Below are 26,534 nucleotides of genomic sequence, written 5' to 3'. Positions count from 1 at the left end.
CAGGGGAGAGGAACAAGGAAAATTATATATTATCCTCCCTCAGAAATGATACATGTTATTTCCAGTCACATTTGGTTAGCCAAAGTCATCTATCCAGGCCTAACTTCAAGGTTCTATGGATGTACAATACTACCACATACCCAGAAGGACATAAATTAGAAATACTGAAAGTAAAAGTATTGACTATCACACTTAGCTTTCAAGATACTGCACACTAGGGGTTCTACCAACACCTTCCTTACTTTTTCTTCTTGGTCTCCTTCATAGGTTCCTCTTTCTCCCCTTCTGCCTTAATGATAATGATGCTACATGATTGGATCCTTGGCATAATTTTCTTCTCACGCTACATACTTTCCTGAAGTGACCACATATATTCACATGGTTGTCCCAATTTACTAACAATACCAAACTTTATATCTCTAGCTTATATCTGTCTCCTGATCTTTAGATTTGTATATCCAACAGTTATTACACACCTATCCCTAGAAAATCTATAATCTTTTAAGGCTTATCTTGCCCAAAATTAACCTTGCAAATTTATCCTATCTAAATTTCTTCCAACTTTTATATGATCTGCCCTGGTTTGTAGCACCATCACTCACCCATGTGATTTGAGTACTTACTACCTTGACTCCTGTCCCTCCTGTTATTCTAACATTGGCTGTTTTTACTATTTCTTCAGTGTCTCTCCCCTTCTCCATCTTAATCCACTGTTCTGAATTATAACTTTACCACTCCTTGCCCAGACTAAGCTGTCTACTAACCAGTTTCCATAATTCCAGTTTTGTTCTTTTCAAATACATTCTTTACACAGTAACTAGAGTGCCATATATAAAATCAAAAACTGACCACCTCATTCTCTTGCTTCTGTTGAAGGAAACCATTCCATTTCTTGTAACTGCTTACTTGGTTTTCTCTGCCTAGAATATCCCTCCTGTCTTTCCTCCACTTTCCACCTACAATTATCTTGACTACATTCTACTTACTGAATAGTACAAAAATGAATGCTAATACTTATAATCAGGTGCTCCAACACAAACACACACACACACACACACACACACACATATGTACATATATATGTAAATATATAAGATCTGGGAAGAGATCAATGAAACATATATGTTAATTTTATTGACCTTATCTCCAGATTTTTCTTCCCTTCTCTCCACCTTCTTTTCCCCACTTCTATCTGCTTTGCTTCTTTTCTCCATCATTCTCTCCTCTATTCTCATTTCTCCTCTAGTTTCTTAGCTCCTCCTCTCTAATTCAAATTTTCTCTTAAGTATCCACTTGCTATCCATTCTTCTTTGCCTATCTTCTCATCTACCAAATTCTTTTAGGAAAAACATCAATAAATAGCAAATTTAAGGTAATGAAGGACTAGGATATAGGCAAGGACACTTTATGTATTCACCACATATTTCAGTTTCTTTGTACAAAATAACAAAAACTCAAATTTAAAACAGCCACAGAATCTGCACTGAAAGATCACATTTTTTCCATTCAATAATGTTAATTCAGTTACTTAAAACTGATACTCATTAATGTGTGAGGGAGCTTCAGGACAACTGACAGCACAGGAGCTAGCAAAAACATAAAACAAGAACCCAGAAAGTTTTAGTGTTGGGGCAAAGAATACTATGGAACTGGAAATGTTTTTAAAGTCATTCTTTTTGAAGGCAAAATTATACATAATATATATACATATATACATAATTATATATGTGTGTGTATATATGTATGTATACATGTATAGGAATGATATTTATTTATTTTAAAATTTATTTATTTACTTTAGAGTGAGAATATGAGAGGGGGAGGGGCAGAAGGAGAAGAAGAGACAGAATCTCAAGCAGACTCTGCCCTGAGTGTGGAACCCAATGCAGGGTTCAATCTCACAACCCTGAGAGCCTGACCTGAGCCAAAAACAAGAGTTGGATGCTTAACCAACTGAGCCATCCAGGAACCCTTGTATATAAATGATATTTAAAAGAAACATTCTGGGGCACTTGGGTGGCTCAGTCAGTTAAGCAGCTGCCTTTGTCTCAGGTCATATTCTCAGGGTCCTGGGATTGAGCCCTGTGTCGATCTCCCCACTCAGTGGGGAGTCTGCTTCTCTCTTTCTCTCTCCCTCTGCCCCTTCCCCTGCTTGTGCATTCTCTCTCTCTCAAAGTCTTTAAAAAATGAAAGAAACATTCTTAGGTTATTTAGAAACCTCACTTACATCAAAATCCTCAGCATTCCCAGGCAATGTGGCATAAAATATGTGTTGCTGTAATTTTGTATATATTATATATAACATTTTATGCTTCAGAAAATATCCATCATTATCTCATTTGATTCTCACAATTCTGCATCATAGGGGAAGTTTGTTGCTGCAGTTAAACAGCTTATTCTGACTGTCACAGTGCTCTGCTTGTGTATATAGCTGTGAGCCTTTGAATTTAAGAGCCTTTGAATATGTATATGCTTATGTGTTAGTCCACATGTGTCTCTGAGTATGCATACATTTATACATCATGAACATATATCTGTGTGTCTGAGAATGTTCACGTTTGACTATTTATTTGTACATCTATAATATATATGTCTGTGGATGTGTGTACTTGCAAATATGTTAAGAAGTATATACCTATATGTGCATTTCTAATCTGTAAACTTAACAGAACTTTCAATAGATAGCCTAAAAACATGCTGTTTTCAAGCCCTACCCTGAGTATACTTTAGATGGGAGGTACCACACTCTGACCTCATTGTGTAGAGGAGGGTTCCATTGTCCACCAGTCTGAGCAGCTTGTTAGGTGTGGTCATGTTATGGGCTACTGATTTCTTGCCATTGTGAAAGAAGGTGTCAGGGGTCCAGATCTTACTAGCCAGGAGATTGTTCAGTGGAAGGATCTTCATGGGTCCATCAAATTTCAGTCTTTCATCATGCCATGTCTGTCGAAAAAATACATCAATGGTGTACTCCTAGGGACAAAAAAGAGGGAACAATGTTTGAACATAGTTCTGGTATGAACCCATAGTGCCCTTAGCAAATATTAATCATTTTGCAATATTTCCTCCAATGCACAGAAGCAGCAGTATATTAATAGTACTGGTGAGTATGGCAAATGATTATGATTGAAAAATAAAGCCATGGTGATCAATAAGTATGAAGATAATATATCTGACAAGATTTTGTTTGGGATTGCCAACACTGCCAACACTGCCCAGCACATCATACAAGCTGACCACAAGACTGCCTTATGAAAAGGCAAGAGCTCCCTTCTCTGTGTAGTGGCATCTCTAACAAGAACAAACTCCTTACCTTGTCTCCTCTACTAAATGATCCCACATGAACATCAAAGGCCATAATAACAGTCACCATAAAATCAAAACCTTAAATTTTAAAACACATTTCATTTGAGTCTCACAAAAATAATACATCTGATGAGTTTATATTTTATTATTGTCAATAAATAAGAAACTCTTACCTATAAATAAAAACAGACAAATAGAAAAATGGGTAAATAGCATAACAGAAAATTCATAAAATAGATAAAAATTGCTAATAAGCATGCAAATTTTTTCAAAATTGCTGTTAATCTAAACATAAATTAAAATAACAATAAATGTTTCAGGTTTTGTAACAGCTGACTAAATTGTTCAGTTATACCTTCTTGTAGCTATTAATTATAAAATTAAAACATATATAGAGAGAGGGAGAAGAACCTATTTGAAAGCAATGTGGTACAACTGTAAGCAGACAAAAACTTCAAGAAAGTCTACCCTTGAGAGATGGCAGGAGCAATGGGTGCTGCCCCAAACCTAGAATTCCTGTAGCAGATACCACAGCTTTACTGGCTCAAGGTGGAAAATAGTCTGGAAATTTAGGGGTGGTACTCCTGGAAACAAGACAGTCACAGAAGGGATGATCCCCCAAATCTGCAGATATACTCTGCCCCAAATTTTAGCTGACCATTACACTATACACACATGAGCAAGACTTTTGGACTCTTAAAAAAAAAATGCGGGCAGAAACCATAGGGAAGTCTTCCACCAAACGACAGATGATAAAACTGTGCTGAGTGATGTTTGTAAGCTTGGCAGAAATCAGAAAATGCATTAGCTTAATATCTCAGAGGATAGACCGCAAGGCTGTTCAAAGAGCTGAAAATTCAGGAGAAAGCCCTAGAAGCAAGAGAATCACTGAGAGGGTGAGTCCCCAAATCTGAATGCAAACTTTACCCAAATCTCTTACCACTAAACTATACAAGGCATGGGGGACACTTTTAAGTATCCAGGTAAAATAAAGAAGCAGACTAAAACCCTTTGGCTTAAAAATCCCTTAATGACTTTTAATCATATGTAAACTAAGTTTCAATATCCTTCTCTTACCTAGAAAGTACTTCATAAATTGACCCTTATCTTCTTCTCTGAGCTCTTCTTCAACCACTCTTCCCTCTACAAATTAGCCAGTCTGGCTTTTCTCTTTCTCTAGCATACCAAGTACAGTTCTGATTAAAGATTAGAATATTATATAAATATCATCTAAACTGGGACATATTTGAGAGTCAGAAGTTTTTTTTTTTAATTTTATTTATTTATTTGAGAGAGAGAATGAGAGATAGAGAGCACAAGAGGGAAGAGGGTCAGAGGGAGAAGCAGACTCCCTGCTGAGCAGGGAGTCCGATGTGGGACTCCATCCCGGGACTCCAGGATCATGACCTGAGCCGAAGGCAGTCGCTTAACCAACTGAGCCATCCAGGCACCCGAGAGTCAGAAGAGTTTTTAAACAAAAATTACAAGAGGACAACTGGTATAAACCAGAATTGTGCTGAGTAAAAAGATGGAACTAGACTCCCACATAAAGCCAAGATCCTGAATGGCTCCAACTTCAGCAAAAAGAGAATTGGATGAAATGAACTAGACAAAACCAGTCTACAACATGAAAATTCAAAAAAGGAAACCTGTCTAGCCAAGCATGGATTCTGAATGGAGAGGGGTTTAAGGGAAGCATTTCTACTGAGATTTAGCAACCTTAAATCTAATCTTATATGGGATTGATGTTTAAATACAGAGTATCTTCCTGGTTTTGAGTTTGTAAGCTGAGAAATTAACATAAGAATTTGCCTCAATGTGGGGATACCTCTATATTGACTTGCAAAAGCAAACACAAAAACACTCTGGAAGGACATGACCACAAGTAAATGCTTGCTGAAAATAACCTCACAATCCACAACAGAACACCTAAGGAAATGGTCACAAGTGAGAGTCAGCTGATACAACATATAACTGAATTAGACCACTCCAAGAAATTCACATGACAGAAGAATCAAATAGATACTGTAAAGGAACTATAATTAAAATGATAAAGGCATCAAAGGAGGTATTAAGAACATTGAAAATAAAAATTCAATGGATATATTACAGACAAGATTACACATCAATGAAGAGAAATTAGTAAACTGGAAATGCATATGAAGAAAAACTGTTCAGTGCACATTTCAGACAGATAAATGATGAAAAAGAACACATATGAAAGAGAGGTATAGTACCAGGAGAATAAAAGGAAAAGGTTCAGCATAATCTAATAAAATTCTAAAGTTAGAGAATACAGACAATTGGGGAGAAACAATATTTAATGTACTAATAGATGACAGTTTCTTACAATTGTTGAAATACATGCATCCCTAGCTTTGAGAACCATAATGAGTTGCAATCTCAATATAATAAAATAGATCCAAGCCAACATAGTGGATTGGAAGAATACCAAAGAGGAGATCTTCAAAACAGCAAAACAGAAAAGGCATATTATCTACAAAGAAATAACAATTTCACTGATAGAGGACTTTGTGAAAACAGTAACAGAAGCTAAAAGAATTCTATAGCCAACTAGATTATCATTTAAGAGCAAAGTCAAGTATAGATAATTTTAGATTAACAAAATAAGACAGTTTCATGGCTGCATCCGTCACAGCATTCAGATCTTATTCAGAAGTATTCATATCAAAGAAACATTCCTTGAACATTCTATCATAAACAGTTAATTCCCCTTTCCCTTGTATTATTTTTCTTCATGTATTATTTTGTTAGATTGCACTGACAAAATGTATTTTTATTCGGTTACTATTTCTTTCATTCTACTAGCCTGGGGGCTTCCTGAGAGCAGAGACTTTTTTTTATTTGCTGCTATATCTCTAGCACCTGGCATACAGTAGCTGCTCCATAAATATTCTCTAAATTTTATTTTAATGCCACTATAGTTAATACACTGTATTATATTAGTTTCAGGTATACAATATAGTGATTCAACAATTCCATACATCATCCAGTGCTTATCATGATAAGTGCACTCAATCCCCACAATCCCCATCACCTATTTCACCCATTCCTCTCCTACCACCCCTCAGGTAACCATCAGTTTCTTCTCTATAGTTAGGAGCCTGTTTCTTGGTTTGACTCTTTTTTTTCCCCTTTGCTCCTTTGTTTTGTTTCTTAAATTCCACATATGCGTGAGATTGTATGGTATTTGTGTTTCTCTGACTGACTTATTTTGCTTAGCATTATACTCTCTAGCTCCATCCATGTCATTGTAAAAGGCAAGAGCTCATTCTTTTCTTTGGGTGAATAATATTCCATTGTGTATATATAACACATCTTCCTTATCCATTCATCTATCAATGGACACTTAAGTTGCTTCCATAATTTGGCTACTGTAAATAATGCTGGCCATAAACATAGGGGTGCATGTATCATTTCAAATTAATATTTTTGCATTTGGGGGGTAAAAACCCGGTAGTGTGATTACTGGATTATAGACTGTTCATTTTTAAATTTTTGAGGAACTTCCATACTGTTTTTCATAGTGGCTTCACCAATTTGCATTCTGACCAACAGTGCAAGAGGGTTCCTTTTTCTCCACATCCTCGCCAACACTGGTTGTTTCTGATGTTTTTGATTATAGCCATTCTGAGAGGTGTGAAGTGATATATCATTGTAGTTTTGATTTGCATTTACCTGATGTTAAGTGATTAGGAAAATCTTTTCATACGTCTGTTGGCCATCTGGATGTCTTCTTTGGAGAAATGTCTGTTGTCTGGTCCATGTGTTAACTGGATTATTTGTTTTTGGGGGTGTTGAGTTGTATCAGTTCTTTTTTTGTGCCCCCCTTTTTTTATTTTTTATCATGTTCAGTTAGCCAGCATATAGTACATTAGTTTTTGATGTAGTGTTCACAGATTCATTAGTTGTGTATAATACCCAGTGCTCATCACAACACATGCCCTCCTTAATACCCATCACTCAGTTGTATCAGTTCTTTATATATTTTGAATACTAATTTATTGGATATGTCATTTGTAAATACCTTCTCCCATTCAGTAGGTTGCCTTTTCCTTTTGTTTGTTGTTTCCTTTGCTGTGCAGAAACTTTGTATTCTGATGCAGTCCTAATAGTTTGTTTTTGCTTTTGTTTCCCTTGCCTCAGGAGATATATCTAGAAAAATGTTGCTATGGCTGATATCAGAGACATTACTGCCTGAGCCCTCTTCTAGGATTTTTATGGTTTCATGTCTCACATTCAGGTCTTTAATCCATTTTGAGTTTATTTTTGTGTGTGGTATAAGAAAGTGGTCCAGTTTCATTCTTTTGCATGTTGCTGTCCAGTTTTCCCAGCACTGTTTGTTGAAGAGACTGTCTTTCTCCCATTGGATATTCTTACCTCCTTTGTTAATTAGTTGACCATAAAATTGTGGGTTTATTTCTGGGTTTTCTACTCTCTTCTATTGATCTATGTGTCTATTTATGTGCCATTACCATACTGCTTTGATTACTACAGCTTTGTAATGTAACTTGAAATCTGTAATTGTGATACCTCCTATTTTGCTTCTCTTTTTCAAAATTGTTTTGGAAATTTGTGTCTCTGTGGTTCCATATAAATGTTAGGATTGTTTTTTCTGGTTCTGTGAAAAATGTTGTTGCTATTTTGAGTAGTTTGATAGGGATTGCATTAAACGTGTAGATTGTTTTGGGTAGTATAGCTATTTTAACAATATTTGTTCTTCCAATCTGTGAGCATGGAATGTCTTTCCATTTCTTTGTATTGTCTTCAATTTCTTGTATCAGTGTTTTATAGTTTTCAGAGCATATGCTTTTCACCCTTTGGTTAGGTTTATTCCTAGGTGTCTTATTATTTTTGGTGCAATTGTAAATGGGATTGTTTTCTTAATGTTGCTTTCTGCTGTTTAATTATTAATGTATAAAAATATAACAGATTTTTGCACAATGGATTTTGTATCCTGTGGCTTTACTGAAATCATTAGTCAGTTCTAGTAGGTTTTTGGTGGAATCTTTAGAGTTTTCTACATATAGTATCATGTCATCTGCAAATAGTGAAAGTTTTACTTCTTCTTTACTGATTTGGATGCCTTCTATTTCTTTTTGTTGTCTAACTGCTGTGGCTAGGACTCCCTTTTATTCACTATGTTGAATAAAAGTGGTGAGAGTGGACATCCTTGTCTTATTCCTGACCTTAGTGGAAATGCTCTAAGTATTTCCCCATTGAGGATGATGTTGGCTGTGGGTTTTTCCATATGTGGCTTTTATCATGCTGAGGTATGTTCCCTCCAAACCTACTTTGTTGAGAGCTTTTAACCTGAATGAATGTTGTACTTTGTGAAATGCTTTTTCTATGTCTGTTGAAATCATCATGTGGTTTTTATCTTTTCTTTTACTGATGTGATGTATCACATTAATTGATTTGTGAATACTGAACCACCATGCATGCTGGGAATAAATCCCACTTGATTGTGATGATTTTTTACAAATATATTTTTGGAATCTGGCTAATATTTTACTTAGGAATTTTGCATCCATGTTCATGAGAGATATTGGCCTATAGTTCTTTTTTTTTTTTTGGTGTCTGTCTTTATCTGGTTTTGGTATCAGGGTGATAAACTGGCCTCACAGAATGAATTTGGAGGCTTTCCTTCTATGTTTTGGAAGTGTTTGAGAAGAATAGGTATTAACTCTTATTTAAATGTTTGGTAGAATTCCCCTGTGAGGCCATCTAGTCCTGGACTTTTGTTTGCTGGGTTTTGTGACTACTGGTTCAATTTCCTTGTTGATAATCAGTCTGTCCAAATTTTCTATTTCTTCCTGGTTTAGTTTTGGTAGATTATATATTTCTAGGAATTTATCCATTTCTTCTAGGTAGTCTAATTTGTTGGCATATAGTTTTTCACAATATTATCTTAAAATTGTTTGTATTTCTGGGGTGTTGATTATTTCTCCTCCTTCATTTCTGATTTTGAGTTCTCTCTCTCTCTCTTTGATGAATCTGGCTAGAGGTTTATCAATTTTATTGATCTTTTCAAAGAACCAGTTCCTGGTTCTTTTCCTTCAATTCTATATCATTTATTCCTGCTCTAATATTTATTATTTCACTCCTCCTGCTGGCTTTTGGTTGTGTTTGTTGTTCTGTACTTAGCTCCTTGGTGTGTAATGTTAGGTTGCTTATTTGAGATATTTCTTGCTTCTTGAGGTAGGCCTATATTGCTATAAACTTCTTTCTTAGGACCACTTTTGCTATATCTCAAAGGTTTTGGACCATTGTGTTTTCATTTTCATTTGTTTCCATGTACTTTTTAATTTCTTTTTCCTAAAGATTTATTTATTTGACAGAGAGAGAGAGAGACAGTGAGAGAGGGAACACAGCAGTGGGAGTGGGAGAGGGAGAAGCAGGCTTCCCACGGAGCAGGGAGCCTGATGTGGGGCTCAATCCCAGGACTCTGGGATCATGACCTGAGCCGAAGGCAGATGCTTAACGACTGAGCCACCCAGGCGTCCCTTTAATTTCTTTTTTGATTTCTTGTTTGGCACACTCATTGTTTAGTAGCATGTTATTTAACCTCCATGAATTTGTGTTTTCCAGATTTTTTCTTGTGGTTGGTTTCCAGTTTCATAGCATTGTGGTCAGAAACCATGCATGTTATTACTTTGATCTTTTTGAAATTGTTGTGACTTGTTGTATGGCCTAATATGTGATCTATTCTGGAGAATGTTCCACATGCACTTAAAAAGAATATGTATTCTGCTGTTTTAGGATAGAATGTTCTTAATATATCTGTTAAATCCATCTAGTCTGGTGTGTCATTCAAGGCCACTGTTTCCTTGTGGATTTTCTGTTTAGATGATCTATTGATGTAAGTGTGTCAAAAGTCCCTTGACTGATTTTTACAGATATAGTTATTTTTACTGCTTTTCTGTTTCCTACTTTTCTTACTCCTACTTATGGTCTTTCTTTTCCTATCAAAGGGTCCCCTTTAGTATTTCTTGTAGGTGTGGCTTACTTGTCATGAACTCCTTTAGTTTTTTGTTTGTCTGAGAAACTCTTTATCTCTCCTTCCATTCTGAATGATAGCTTTGCTGGATAGAGTATTCTTGGCTGCAGATTTTTCCCTTTCAGCCCTTTGAATATATCATGCCACTCCCTTTTAGCATGCAAAGTTTCTGCTGAAAACTCAGCTTATTTCCTTATTGGGTTTCCTTTGTATGTAACTGTCTTCTTTTCTCTTGTAACCCTTAAAATTCTTTATCTTTTTTTTTTTTTTTTTTTGCCAGTTTATTACTATGTGTCTTTGTGTGGACCTCCTTGGGTTGAATTTGTTGGGGGATCACTGTGCCTCCTGAACTGGACATCTGTTTCCCTCTCCAGATTCAGGAAGTTTTCAGCTATTATTTCTTCAAATACATTTTTTGCCCCCTTCCTCTCTCTTTTTCTTCTGGGATCCCTATAATATGAATGTGATTATGGTTGATGGAGTCTCTGAGTTACCTAAATCTATTCTCATTATGCAGTATCTGTCTCTCATCTGTTCAGCTTGATTGCTTTCCATTGTTCCATCTTCCAGGTCACTTATATGATCCTATGCTTTCTGTAGCCTACTCTGTGTTCCATCTATTGTATTTTTAATTGCATTTATAAAGTTATTCATCTCTGATATGTTATATTTTTATCTCTTCGTTAAGGGTGTCACTGATGTCCTCTCCTCTTTTCTCAAGTCAAATGAGTATCTTTATGATCATTGCTTTAAATTCTCTATAAAGCATATTACTTATTTCAGTTTCACTTAGATATCCTACTGTGATTTTGCTGTGTTCTTTCATTTGAGACAAATTCCTCTGTCTCTTCATTTTGTCTACCTCTCTGTGTCTCTTTCTGTGTGTTAGGAAAGTCAACTACATCCTTTGCTCTTGAAAGTAGTGGCTTTATGAAGAAGAGTTTCTGTAGTGCCCTGCAGTGTACTGTCCCCTGTTCATCAGAACCTGGCACTTCAGGGCAGCCTCCTATGTGTGTCGCTTGCATCCTGTTATTGTATCTGTATAGCTTCCCCTTTCCCCACTCAGACTTCTTCACTGACTCTGCCTGTTGTGGGCTGTGCTTGCACTCTGTGGTGTGAGACCCAGACAGACTAGCTCTGAGGCAGAGCATGACCATAGGAGGGCTCAGGGGTGGAGTGTTGGTGTTAGTAAAATTTGCACTGAGCTGCTAGTCCTAGACTGATCCCTCAAATCACAGCAGTAACCAGGGGTGTGATGTGCAGCAGTGGAGGTAGTTGGGGTACAAAGTGTCTGTGTATGCAGCTGCTGGTCAAGGCACACACATGACATTAACAAAATTTGCACTGAGCCATTAGTTGTAGGCAGGATCCCTAAGCATGGTGGTTACACAGGTGCAGCACAGGGAGACAGAAGCAGGATAGGGCATGTGCAGTGTTAACAAAATTTATACTAAGTCCAGGGCAGAGGCCAGCAGGCTTGGAGTGGACCATTCCTCAGGAAAACTCGTGGGTGGGACACACTGCTAACAGGTTAGGTAGCAAGTGTCTGTGTAGTGCCACATCTCATAGGTGGCTCTGAGTTTATCTGGGAGGATAGGGGAGGAAAATGGCAACTGACAGCTCCTTTGTTCCCAGAGAAGTCCCCCAATACTTTCCACAATAGTATAAACAGATCTCCCTCCAGTTGTGTAAGCTGTCACTTCTATGTTTCTTTTCCTCAGTCTGTTGTCCCTTTAAGGGCAGGGACCTGGCTATCACTCACCCTCCCAGTTTACCTAGGGCTGAGTCAGCTGACTTTTAAAGCTCTAGGCTCCAAGTCCTGCCAGTTATACAAACTCATGGAATTCAGTCCCTTTGGTTTTCAAGGCCAGACATTACAGGGATTAATTTTCCCTGTGTGGGCTCCCTTGTGCTTTCTCCACTCCATGACCACAGTTCCATCTCTTCTGTGGACAGCTCCTCACTACTGGTTCTGCCCTTCCTAACCTCTCTGATGCCCTTCTTCTCTACATTTAGTTGTGGAGTTTGTTCTGCCAGTCTTTGGATCACTCTCTGGTTTATTGACTTAGATGTGTTATCTAGTTGTAAACATGGGAAAGGGTGAGTTTAGGGTCCTCCTACTCCACCGTCTTGCACCCCTCCACCAAAGAGCTTCAGAAAATATAAAATATAAATATTTTTGATAAAGAAATGATTGAATAAATCTTCATGAAAAGAACTATTAAAATAAGTTATTTGTGTAGTTGAAAATTAAAACAGCAGGAAGATTGAAGAAGGAATAGTGAGCACAACTATTAACCAACATATGGTTAAACTAAACAAATAATGGCTCTCTACAAATAATAATGACTATAAAAACTAGGTGGAATAAATAACTAGAGTAAACCTAATGGAAGGAGGGAGTAGGGATATGTTGGTTAATGCATTATTGTATTACTTGTGAGGAGAGGGGAGATATTAAACTTTAGGTCAAGTATGTATGTTAATGTTTAAAGTAACCAATAAAGAATGTACTAGATATAAATATAAAACTTATAAAATAAAGAAAAACAATTGGGAATATAGAAAATGCTTCAATCTATAGAAGACAAGTAAGAATAAAGCATGGAAAAACATGGGAAAAAGAATATGTGAGATAGTAGAAACAAAATATATTCTAAAGATAAACAGTGTGGCCACATGCTATGTATATACAAGAGTCACACCTAAAGAAACATAAAAACACAGGTTGAAAGTAAAATAATAGAAATGTATATATAGTAATAATGTGGTAAAACTATAAAGTACAGACAGAGTGGACTTTAAGGTAAACATTTTTCTTTGGGATAAAACATCATTACATTAAAAAATAAAGCATATTCAGTGGAAAAGTATCAATTCTAAATTTTTATGTATAAGATAACATGAACTCAAGATACATAAGAGAAATTTGAATTAACAGGAGAATGTGACAAGCCCTTTGATTCTCAATAAATGAAAAAACAATTAGAACAATTTGCATGATTAAAATATGTGAACAACCCAATTGACAAGAGGAGCTAAGGGATATATATAGATAGATAAATCTATATATAGATAGGTACATATGTATCTGTATATATATAGACTTTTCCATCTAACACTTAGTAAAACACATTTTTTGCCAAAAATAAATGATCATTGTTAAGTCATAAAGCAAATCTCAAGACACAAAAATATTTCATATCCTTCAAGCCATCTTTTTCAATATGAGGCATTAAATTAGAAATTAATAACAAAGTTTTACATGTAAAAATTGAAAACCCCACTATAAAAATTTCAAGAAGCAAAGAAAAACCATAAAGGATATTAGAAAATACTTAGGACTGAACAACAGTGAAAATGTTTATAGAATATGAAATCTTGTAGTAGGACACTCACGTGGTACTTGGAAGGAAATTGATAGCTGTAAAGAAGCCTTAAAGATAGCCTTAAAAAGTAAAAGCTTAAACTAATCTAACCAAGAAACCAGAAGAACCACACAGTACCCCAAATAAAGAAAAAGATAATTCATGCTTGTGGGGAAGAAATAGCAGGAGCATTTCTGGTCTCTGCCTCTGATTCCCACTCTCCTTCCACCTCTAACCATCCATGGGCATCCTGGAGCCACCCTGCTGCTTCCACCCCCTCCTACTGCTCACGATGTGTGTGTCAGTCCCCACATTTTGTGCTCCTCCATCTGGGCCACAGATGGTGGGGATCTGATGAGCATCTAATAAAACAAAAGGAATTAAGTATGGATGGATGGGAGGGAGAGTGGGAAGGAGGGATGAAAGAAAAAAAAAATGATCCAGACAAATGCAAAAATCAGTGAAACAGAAAACAAAAAATAAATAACACATATGATGAACAGAACCCAAAACAAGTTACTTTGACAACACTAACAATATAGAAAACTTCTGATAAGTTTAATAAAGAAAAAGAGACAAAATGGGGAGAATAATTGGGGATAGGGGTAGGAATACAGATTAAATAAGATTTGCCAAAAAATGTTAATTTTTGAACTGGGTGATTGGTACATGAGGTCTATTAAACTATTGTGTGTGTGTGTGTGTGTGTGTGTGTGTGTGTGTGTGTGTATTTTATGTATAATCACTACCATCCTGTAGAGAATAGATTATAGGGTGACAAGAGTAGAAACAGGGAAATCAGTTAGGGGCTTTTTACAATTGGATATGCTAGAGGCAATGGTGACCTGAACCAGAGCACTAGCAGTTGAGGTAATGAGAAGTGGCTTAAACTGGGAACTCCTATGAACATAGATACAAAGAATCATGAATAAAATAATAAACAAACCAATACATGTATTTAAAAATCATTATCAAGTCTGGGGCGCCTGGGTGGCTCGGATAGTTAAGCGTCTGCCTTCGGCTCAGGTCATGATCCCGGGGTCCTGGGATCGAGTCCCGCATCGGGCTCCCTGCTCCTTGGGAGGCTGCTTCTCCCTCTGCTTCTCTCTCTCTCTCCCTCCGTCTCTCATGAATAAATAAATAAAATCTTAAAAAAATATATTAAAAAAATCATTATCAAGTCTGATTCTTTCAAGAAATGTAAAAGATGACCTAACACTAGAGAAACCTATTAATGTAATTAACTGCATTAATAGATTAAAAGGAGAAAAATCATGCAACTGTCTTAATAGGGGACAAAAGAGAAGTTGCAAAATTTCAAATACATTTATAACACATACATACACACCTTAGAAAACTAGTAATAAAATATAGAGTAGATCTATCTATATTACTGTTCACTGTCATTTGTTTGGCCTTTCTAGAAAATCTCATAGAAATTCCCATGTTATGAGTTCTGCCTTTGTAAATTAAGAGTCAAAACTTAAATTACCAGTTTTTTGGAGCTAGAATCAGACTAGAGACCTAAGAAACACCAATCACACAAACATGCACACACACACACACACGCACACACACATCCCATAGGAAACCAGTTCTGAAGTGTCAACATGAGGAAATAGGATCTGCATGGAGTTTCTACTTTTACTGTGGTGGCAGTAGTGCATGTTGTGGCAAAGCCACCTTGTTTTATCGTGGCCATATTGGCCACTAAACACATAAAATTTAACCTCAAAGGTAATCAAGAAAATGCTACTGACATCAATTAGACACCATTTCATAGTCATCAGAATGGCAAAAAATAGTGTAATAATAGAAAGTTAGCAAAAGTGCAGAGAAATGGACCTTTCATACACTGTCAGTGGGATTATAAATTGTTACAACCCATCAAGAGAGTAATTTGGTCTTATCTGAAAAAAGTTAAAAATGTACAACCATTACAAATAAAAATTTTTATCTGTAGGTACACATCCTACAGAACCTCAAACACATTCTCAAGATGTGTACAAGAGTGTTTATTGTTATCAGTGTTTTTAATAGCAAAAAAATTAGAGCCTAAAGGCACATTGGCAAGAGAATTGAACAAATGTATAAATAAAAAATATGCATAAACTGAAATAGTCTATAGTGTTAAAATAAATGAATTAGAGTTAAATGCATCAAAAAGAATAGCTTCTAATACATGGTTGAAAAAAATAAATTGTAATATAATACACAAGCTATGATCCATAGGTATTGTCATTGCCTTATAGGCAGACCACTCCCCCCTTATTTTGACCACACAGTCCTCCCTTTGCTCTTTGCCTTCTTACCATCACTCTGAATTTTGAAGAATTATAATCCACCTGCCCCTTTCAGTTGCATTTAGTCTTTGAAATAGTCTTATTAGCATGGTTTGTGTGTCCTGCCTGTCTATTTCACATAAAAGTAACCCAGGAGATTCCTGGTCATGGACTCCTAAGCAAAACCCCATAGACACGGACTCCTTCCTTTATTGCATCTGGGAATATGGTATCCTACAGAATAAGAGGAAACTGACAGCCCAGGAGGCTTTCAAAACAGACAAAGGCTCCCCTTCATTCTGTGCCTCAGACTACCAGTAAGTGAGGACTTGAAATGAACATAGCCACTTTTTCTAGTGTAGGCAGGAAACAGGTACAACAATTTCAAGCTCACTGCCGCCAGGAAAGAGGTCCCTGTGCTACTTTCTTTTTAATCAATACCATTTTTTTTTCCTTTATGGTCTTTGGATACTCTGGTAACTTTGCATTATTTTCACAAGCAGTAGTCAGACCAAAATGTATGCCATATGTTATAAAGAATCATGATTATAATATCTTTTATGAATTCATATTTCCCAAGTTTCTATTTTCTTTTTTTTTCATTAGGCTATATGATTATTTCTCTTATGTATTACTACTTGCCTCATAACCTGGCTGTCCACTGTATACCCTAGGAAGTTTCTCTGTTGACAAGCGGCAGCTGGCACTTGTTACCTAGCAGGCATCTAAACAGTTAAAGTATCCCTGGGAAGAGAGTGAAGTTGACAATACCTAGAATTGGCATTTTAAGTTTCCCAGTTGCTCTCGTTCTGACTCTACTAACATTACTGCTCTTTGTCCTCCTTATTTTCCCATTAGCTTTATCAGTACATTCAGATAGATATTCATTAAATACATAATCCAGGACCCTGGGTCCCTGAACCTGTGGTATGTCAAAACCTGGGGCCTTAGGATAAGAATTAGAATAGAAGTTTTTATAGAAGGTGCTTTGGACCAGGAGAGCATCCAAAGTTTTTCTCAGCTGTTAGCTTTCTTTTTTTCCTAACAGAGGTATGATTGTCAACTAAAAATTGTTTATATTTGGGTTGTACAATGTGATTTGTAAAGGTGTATAATGTGATCATTTAATATATGTATACATTGTGAAATGATTACCACAATCAAATTAACACCTCTATCACCTCATATGGTCACGTGTGTGTGTGTTTGTGTGTGTGTGTGTGTGTGTGTGTGTGTGTGGTAAGAACACTTAAGATTTACTCTCTTAGAAAATATCAACTGTCTCCTTTCTACCTTCCTTTCCAATCACTGATCATATGCATAGTTTTCCATTTTTAAGCCAGTATCCTACTTTCTCTGCATTCTGATTCAAAGGATCTTGGGAGAAAAGGGAAAATTTCTGCTTGCCAAGAGCCATTGCTCACTGGTGAGGAATGGACATAACCAATTTGAGAGAGAAATGGCAATGAAACTGCATTTTCACTAAATCTTTTGCAGCCTTCCCCTCACTGCCACCTACACCATCTTTCCATACATGGAATGAGAAAATGGTGTAAATTCTTCTAAAAATAGAAAGTCATAGATGGTCATATGGCCTTAGATAATTCAAATTGGGATCATATCCCTTGTTCTGTTTCTCTCCTGGGAGAGCATAGGTACAGGATTGGTATTACTGAGGAGCAGCATGTTTGTTTTTTTTTTTTTGACCATCAAGCTTTATTTGTTACAAATGGTTAACACAAGACTTTCATTTGTGATGACTATAAAATTCCCATTGTAATCGGTTTCTAATTTATATCTATACTCTTTAATAAATTTTCTTTCTCTGACTTTTCCCTTAGAAACATCTACTACTGTTTGCTTTCATCTCTCTGCCCAATTACCTATTGTCACAGCTCTTTACATTCATAAATGGCAAAGTCACTCAAACTAGTAGCCCAAAGCTTGGAGTCATCAATCATTGACTCACTAGTCTTGCTATTCCACAGTGTCTCCTAAAGAAAGCTACTTTTACTCTTTGTCTGCACGGCTTGCTATTAATGTTTCATATCATTTCAATAAACATTTAACAAAGGGCATGTATCATGTCCTATGCTAGGTGCTAGAGATACAGATATGTTCCAGACATGCTCTCTACCTTTGAAGGACTTTCAGTCAAGCAGAGAAACACAGTCATATTTTTCCCCTCAAAATTTAATTTGTGACATCTCATTTATTCTTGCATTTAACAAATAGTTGAAAGTCTACCAAGTGTCAAACATTGGTAAGATACTGGCGATATGAAGATTAACAAAACAAATATGGTCCTTTATGGAGCTTTTTCTCAAACTCAGCATCTATGTCTGTAGAGGTCAGTGTTTAGTAAGGAGTACAATGGCTGCAAAGGGTTACGGGTGACACTGGTTCAATGCTCAAACTGGCACCACAGTTTTTCCTCTTTGTGAACAAGAAACTTGTCCCTATTTCCTTAGGAAAGTATTCTGGACCAAAATTCCGTTTGGCTGGAAGTGAGTCAAGAACCCAGCCAGCTCTAATTTTCATCTACTCGCCCAAGCAGTCTGTAGTCTCAGGAGAGCCTGGGTTATTGTTTCAGCTAGTTGCTAAAGTCAGACAACTTTCTGATGTTTCACCCAAAAAGTCATCCCTGACCTAGGGTCAATTGCCACAGTATACTAAGGAGTACAGGAAGAAGAAATTTTTAAAAACACCATTAATGTGTTTCCCAGCCAGAGTGATCATAGCTATTCTACCTTGTAACAAGATGGAAGTGCAGCTAAAAATAACCTGAAATTTATCTGATCAAAGTCTGCCCTCCCTATCAGGAAAGCCATTCTGTTGCTTCCACTTAATCATGAGGGAGAAAAACAAGCGAGTAGAATATGAAACTTCAAGAGATACAAAATTTGGATTGTTTGAAATGTCTCCAGGGCCTCTGTATACCCACATGTGCCTACTTGGGTGGGGAAGGAACTGGTTTGGGTAGAGGCTACATGTGTGTTTCCACAGTATTCCTGGATTTAGGTGTCTCCACATGTGTGTTCATGAGGTGCCTGGGATAGCATGTGGATTATTTTTATTATGTATTTTCTTGTACACATGTATATTTGTCTGAATGTATTTGTGGATGTTGGCGTATGAGTGAGAGTAAATGAGAGGGTGTGAGTGTAAATGTGTGTGTTCAAAGAGCAGCTTCAGTCACTTTCTTGTAAAACTCCTAATCCATCATTCGTTCCCAGAAATACAAAGAGAGAGCTGCATATCTCTGGTGAATCTGGTTATATCCAGTGGCCTATAAGCTCTCTGAACATAGGGATTTCTAGAGCCTCTTAAAATGCAGAGTTGGGCTTCTAAGGAATACTTGTTGAATGACCAACTGACAATAGTTTTAACACATGCCTGGATCTAAAGCTGTGGGCATTAGTAGTCAACAGGTTGAGAGCGACTAATCTAGACATACAGGTCTTCCTGATGTCCCTGTGAGAGACCCATCTCCTCCACCCCTCCTACATCAAACATGCCCCTTCCTGAGCTTTCCCTATGTGTCAAGTATTCTATTAAGTGCCAGGGAAGCCATAAAGACTTGGTACTTTTCCTTAAGGAGTATACAGGGAGTATGTTATATCTCTGTATCCTCTTTGTTCCACACTTGAAAAACAAAGTTCAGGCCTGGCTTCACAACCACTCATGACTCCCTCTGCTGAAAACTAGCCTACTTTTCCAACTGACTTATAGACATTGCCTGATTGAAGAGCCATGTAAAGTCAACATACCTAAACCAACTCTTAGCCTTGTCTTTTCCGCCTTGTAGTCCACCCTGTACAGACTGCTAGGTCATTCTAAAACATTCTAAAACAACACTTGTATATTTTTACTGCCCTATTCAAATCCACTCAATCATTCTATATTACCTACAGACAAACTCTATCACATCCCTATATAATTGTTTATATTTACCCAACAGGTCTAAAGAAAACTTGTCTCCTGCTAAGTAGTAGTGCCACTGAAGATACACGGAAAAAAATCTAAGTAGTGATCATGGACATTTCATATTTTTTGGATATTTCATACTGTTTAAATATTTTTTTCTGATTTTAAGATTTTTATTTTCCATACAAAGTCACTCATTCAACAAAAATTCTTTGAGCATCTATTAACTGCCAGGCATATTGAGCATATAATAGCTTCTTTGTTTCCTTACATGATAATTATTCAATCAAATATCTGATACTTAGTAGGTATTGATCAGATGGTCCATTAGGATGGGTTCTCCTGCCTCAACTCTCCACTACATTCTTTGCTTTGGCAGCAAGGGATAATGGAAGGAGAAGGAGAAGTCCTTGAAGATGGCTCATGAGTCTCCCCTTACTTGTTCTGCTATGCCCTGCTCTATTCCTTGATTCTGCTCTGAAGCTTTCCCCTGCACACATCTGTAGAAGGATCAGTTTCCAAAAGTGGTTTTGACTCTTTCTCCAAATATTTTGCATCACCATGGTCAGTCCATTACCCCAACAAATAGAGCCTGTTTGCAAGGAACAGACTTCTTGGATGATACCATAGGCTGCTTGACTCTCCGAGAGTCCCCACCACAATGTTCTCCTCACATAAACCTAATTCTGCTAATATGTGTGTAGTGTTGACAAAATGTGAAGAGAGAAGTCAGGGAAAGTTTAATTGAGGATAGGGATATAGGTTTAATTTTGAAAAGTGTGTTGTGGAAAGAAGGGAAGGATATTACCAATGAGCATATATGCTTTATGTGTGAATAGGTTGGGAGAGCAGGGAAAAAGATGAATTTGCCAAATGTAGGATGGTGAGAGTAGGAAATTCATATGAGACAAGGCTTCTCCCTAAAACCTAGCTACAAACTCCAATTTATTTTCGTTGATCTGTTGCATCATCTTTCACTTTTACCTTTGCGGGAACCATAACTTACCATGTCAGTGTCTGACACGGGGCCAAAACTGGTCACATAGATGTCCGTCTTCACTTCAGTCACTGCATCTAGGCCAAAGAAAGTAGAAAAGCAGAGTGTCATGAACGTCAATTCCCTTACCTCAGAGAGAGTCCAGTGCAGTACTCCAAATGACAGCTAACTTGCTACATCTGAAAAAGGATACTTGACATAGTGATAGGAAAACCTCTCAAAAACTTATCACCTATAATATTTGTTCAGAGAACATGCTAGGTACAGGTACAAAGTTTATCCCTTTAGATATCATTGAGAATGACAACAGACTCCCCAAACTCTAAAATTTAAGAAGAGCCCTGAGAGATCACTGATATTCATATGTGCTAGACACTCATACTAGGATTACCCTTACCTGTGGTAGGTTACAAATCTTCTAATATCCAACTTTAATATTTCCAGAAAGATGGAATGATTGCCCTGCCACTCCCCTGCCCACTTAACATAGGGAGAGGCCATGTGACTAGTTTTGGTTGTGGGAGGAAGTTATACGTGTCCCTCTCTGGCTGGAACAATTAATATCCAATTTAAGACCCTTCCTGCCATGGTCATCATAGAAACATGTTATTATAGAGCTACCATAAGACTGAAACAGGCTGGAATGATGAGCCAACACATGAAGGACAACTGTCCTGAAATGTTTCCTGGATCAACAACAGACTTTGCATGAATGAGAAATACACTTTCATTGGGTTAAGTGACTGAGAGTTGAAGATGACTGATATCACTCGATACATTCTCTTTGCATTTATTTTTCTTTATTGTACTGTCTATTTACTTGTCTGTCTCCCCTACCTTACCCAAAAACTCCCGTATGGCAGTGTCCCTGTTTTGTTATCCCTGTATTCTCAGTACATTGAAAAGGAGTCTGTTACTCAGATGGTACTCACTGAACATTTTTGGTATGGATAGATGAATCTCATCACATATTTGCCAAGTTGGAAACTGATACCCAGAGAAGTGAAATTTCATTGCTAAGTCTCTCTTTTCCTGCTTCAGTCAGCCCTGTTTACCCCAGTGTAGCTCAGACTAGCCCACACACTCCAGTATACCTCAAATAGAACACAGGGCAGCCTATTCCAGCCTAGCAAATACTTCCTCATTATATTAAATTCAAATACATCCCACTTCAGTCCAGCATACCAAACCCCAGTCAAGTACACCAGTAGCACAGCCAATACCAATAAGGTCCACAAAAGATTTGATGTATATTCATATATATCTATATATCTACAAACATTACATTTTAAGAATAATAATAATAATCAGCACTATAGTCAGTTAATCAAAACACACACCTTACTCCCAGGCTTAATCAGCAAATAACGTCCTTCAAATTAGGCCTGTGTTTTATTTTTTTTTAAAGATTTATTTATTTTTGAGTGAGAGAGAGAATGTACATGAGCAGGGGGGTAGGGGCAAAGGGAGAGGGAGAGAGAATCCCAAGGAGACTCTGCACTGAGCGTGGAGTTCCCTGCAGAGCCTGCCCTTGCAGGGCTTGCTCTTGCCAGGCTTGATCTTCTGGGGCTCAATCTTGCAGGGTTCAATCTCACAACTCTGAAATCACATCCTGAGCCAAAACCAAGAATCAGTTGCTTAAGAGACTATGTCGCCCTGGCGCCCTTAGAGCTGTGTTTTAAGTAGTTTGGTTTTGATCTAGAGTATAGGCTTCCCTCAGAGCTATTTCTATACTTGAAGGAGAAGAGATAACACTTCAGGACCCAGAACACGCCTCCTGAAGACTTGTCCCCTCAGATACACTCCCAGGTTCATTGACTAGAGAAGTATTGTCCTACCCGCAAGTACATAAAACAAATTTAACTAAGAATGGAAGAGACCACAATTACATTTGAATTGAGTATTCTAGGCAGGACATAGTTAGATACAGAACTTTTCTAAACCAATATAATTGTAAAATTGTAAGATAGTTAAACAGACTAAAAATAGATTACCCAGACCACAGGAAAAAAAAAAAAGGAGAAAAAATACTGGTGGTAAAGTAAAATTGCAGGAGACCACCTAGGGGAAAGTGGTCACTGTAGGGAGAAAGGGAAATGGCTATAACAAAGAGTCTTGGGCTAAGATAGCAAGGCTTGGGTTCTGGATCTCTGCCCTTGACTTTCTGAATAACTTGAACAAGACTGTTACTTTTAGTTGCTTTCTTGTACGATGAGGGTATGTGACCATACAAATTCTGAATTTTTTCTTTGTACTAAGAACTCTGACTGTAAAGCCAAGCAAAAAGCATCTGACTAAAGGTGCCCAATAGTAGCAAGAAGCAAGCTGCCTGAGGAATGTAGGAGGTTTTATGGAAATTTGGTGTTCCTCCTCTCTCTCAACTAGTCACTTTCACTTAAAAGGTACCCCTTGATTGCTAAGAAGGAAACAGTGGGGAGAAGCTGCTTTCCCAATGAATTAGGGCTCACCCAAGCTTCAGAAATTTCCCTGGCTTTCCAGCAGGGAAAGAGAATTGGGAAGTTTGGTCTAGTACACTGGTGTAAAATAAAAGGGAGGGAGAGTAAAGAAGGAGGGAAGAAAGAAAGAGGAGAGGAGGTAATTAGAAAAGTATTGAAGGAAAAGGCAAGAAAGGATAAATGGGTAAAATACAAATAGATAAAAGTCACCCAGAAATATAAGGTCTTGGGTCCAAGACATAGAAGAGAGTGTCCACTCACTACTCCAGCTTCTCTGTGTGAAAGAATGATTAGGAATTTGCTCTTTCATTTAACTCAGTGAAAAGACCAGTGAATTAGACTAGAATTGGTGAGGGCTACAATTCACAGTCTAGTCCCAGTTCAGTCTTTTCAGGAGAGACCAATGTAAGACATGAATTAATGGAGAGATAAAAGGGCCTTACCCCCACTGTGTTTAACAACTATTTTCAGATTCTTGGTGCTTTATTTGATTTGGGGATCCAATTTCCTTCCAATGTTACTCTTTGAAACCAAAGGTGAAGAGAATTATGTTTTCCTTTTGCAAATTTACCATGATATTGGAAGTGCTTGAAAGACAGTGCCTGTCTTACATGAACATACATGACCTTAGCCCTCAGTTGTACTCCCACTGGTGGGGAACTTATCAACCAGTCCCCATGTCATTTCTGCTTACTTTCATCTGAAAGAGTAAAGCTAAGCCAATCAGCAAGTGATCACTGTGTTTATATTGAATATGTTGCTCATAACAAACTGTATTTTCTAGTTTGACTTCATATAGATTCCCAAGAAATCATGAATTTTCTCCTTTGAGCAAAAACCAGAGTAGGTTCCCCAACTCTCTAGCTGTTCCACCTTAGCACACAAATAAACATTGGTCTTGGGACATGTGGGTGGCTCAGCTGGTTAAGCATCCAACTCTTGATTTCATCTCAAGTCATGATCTCAGGGTCATGGAATCAAACCCCACATCAGGCTCCATGTTCAACACAGAGTCTGCTTGAGATTGTCACTCTCCCTCTTCTCCTGCCTCTGCTCATGCTATCTTTCTCTCAAATAAATAAATAAAATCTTAAAAAAAAAAACATTGGTCTTAGCACTGCCCTTTGGACTCACACAACAAAGTTTGCTTCTTAATCTTTTGAGATTTAAAGATCTTCAGAGATTGAAAGAAAGTGATAGTGGTACCCCTAAATTTGCTCTTCTTGTTTCTTTCCATACTAAATATCCTCACTTCCTTTGACTATGTCTCCTCTCCCTTTGACATGGTTTTACACATCCTCACTATCCCTCATTCACTTTCCTCTGGCTCAAGTCTGATTTTTTTTTCTTTTTTTACTGATACTGAAATGTTTTATGGTGAAAGTTTGTCACAATTCCATTAGAGACAAGCTCATAAGATGAATGCTATGAACAAAAGCCAACTATACCCCCTTTTCTCATTAGAGGCCACAATGGGCTCTTCAATTTTTTCTAATGACAATCTTACTAAGAACAGTGTGGCTTTGAGAACTGGAACCTTGGCTAGAAGGACAAAACCTTAACTTTATTTTCTTACTTCCAGATCACTGGGAATTTTGGAGAACAAGTATTTATTGTTGTGCACACTTTTCATCTTGAAGATGGACTGAACTGGTGGAAATGAGCTCCCATGTGACTGTCTTGATTGGTTAGCCACAAGAACTTAGGGAGTGGGCTACAGTGACTTGTGGACAGGCTTTCACAGATCTGAGAGGTGGTGTGCTCTCTTCTTATGTTAATAGCCTTTCCATTTGTCTTTGACAACCTTTGGGGACGAAGATACTGTAAGTTCTCAGTGACTCCACCCCCCAATAGTATTAATTACAGATAAGCTCTCTAGAGGAGTAACAAACAGGTGATTTAGGGGAGCAGAAATTACAGGAATCTGTGTTAGCTCTAATCTAATCTCTGCAATTGACTCACACCCTCTTTTGCAGACTGGGCAAGGCTCACAGCTTTTGACATTTGGTAGGTTAGATGTCTAGCACTGTGTTTATGCTACTCCATCTAGCGTCAGGTACCTGGAATGTATAGCAAATATATTTTTTCTTTTTTTTTTTAATTTAAATTCCACTAGCCAAGGTATAGTACATCATTAGTTTTTGATATAATGTTCAATGATTCATTAGTTGAGCAAATATATTTTTAATTGAGGTAAAATTGGTATGTAACATATTAGTTTCAGGTGTACAATATAATAATTTGATATCTGTATACCCTGCAAAGTGATCACCACAATAAGCCTAGTTACCATCACAATACAATTGACCCCCTTCACCCTTTTCTCCCACCCCACAGTTCCTTTCCCTTCCAATAACCACCAATCTATTCTCTGTGTCTATGATTATTTTTTGTATTGTTTGTTCATTTCTTTTCCCTAGGCTATTTTCTTCCTTTTATTTATTTTTTTTATTATGTTCAATTAGCCAACATATAGTACATCATTTGTTTTTGATGTAGTGTTCAACGATTCATTAGTTGTGTATAACACCTGGTGCTCATCACAACACACACCCTCCTTAATACCCATCAGCTGGTTACCCCACCCCCCTCCCTTCTATAACCTTCAGTTTATTTCCCAGAGTCCAGAGTCTCCCATGATTTGTCTCCCTTACTGATTTCTTCCCATTCAGTTTTCCCTCCCGTCCCCTATGGTCCTCCATGCTATTCCTTATGTTCCACATATGAGTGAAACCATATGATAATTGTTCATGTGTTTTTTTTTAGATTCCACATATAGGTGAAATCATATGGTATGGTGAAATCATATGGTATTTGTCTCTGTCTGCCTTATTTCACTTAGCATAATATCCCAAAGGCCCATGCGTGTTGTCACAAATGGCCAAATTTCCTTCTTTTTAATGGCTGGGTAGTATTTCATTGTGTGCATGTATATTTGTATGTATATATATACATATATATGTCACATCTTTTTTATTCATTCATCTATCAATGAACACTTCAGTTGTTCCTATATCTTGGCTATTCTAAATAATACTGCAATGAACACAGGGGTGCATATATATTTTTGAATAAGTATTTTCATTTTCATCAGATAAATATCCAGAAGTGGAATAGTTGGATCATATGGTAGATTTTTTTTAATTTTTTGAGGAACTCTCAAAATGTTTTCCATTG

The 26,534-nt window shown here is 37.2% G+C and overlaps 1 protein-coding gene across 1 annotated transcript in view; it reads right to left on the bottom strand.

Annotated features, from left to right (window-relative positions):
* The window catches only part of GABRA3 (gamma-aminobutyric acid type A receptor subunit alpha3), a 291,144-nt gene that overhangs the window by 110,069 nt on the left and 154,541 nt on the right, over nt 1-26,534 (bottom strand). The window contains exons 3-4 of the mRNA XM_028091990.2: nt 20,911-20,978; nt 2,753-2,973 (exon numbers count right to left, since the gene is read on the bottom strand). Coding sequence (XP_027947791.1) covers nt 2,753-2,973; nt 20,911-20,978 — 289 coding nt within the window. The remainder of the gene's footprint in view (nt 1-2,752; nt 2,974-20,910; nt 20,979-26,534) is intronic.

Source organism: Eumetopias jubatus, unplaced genomic scaffold (genome assembly GCF_037043125.1).
Source record: "Eumetopias jubatus isolate StellerSeaLion01/CBP00866 unplaced genomic scaffold, mEumJub1_p1.0 scaffold_11, whole genome shotgun sequence".
In the NCBI taxonomy this organism is placed as follows: Eukaryota; Metazoa; Chordata; class Mammalia; order Carnivora; family Otariidae; genus Eumetopias; species Eumetopias jubatus.
This window is presented reverse-complemented; position numbering and strand designations above follow the sequence as displayed.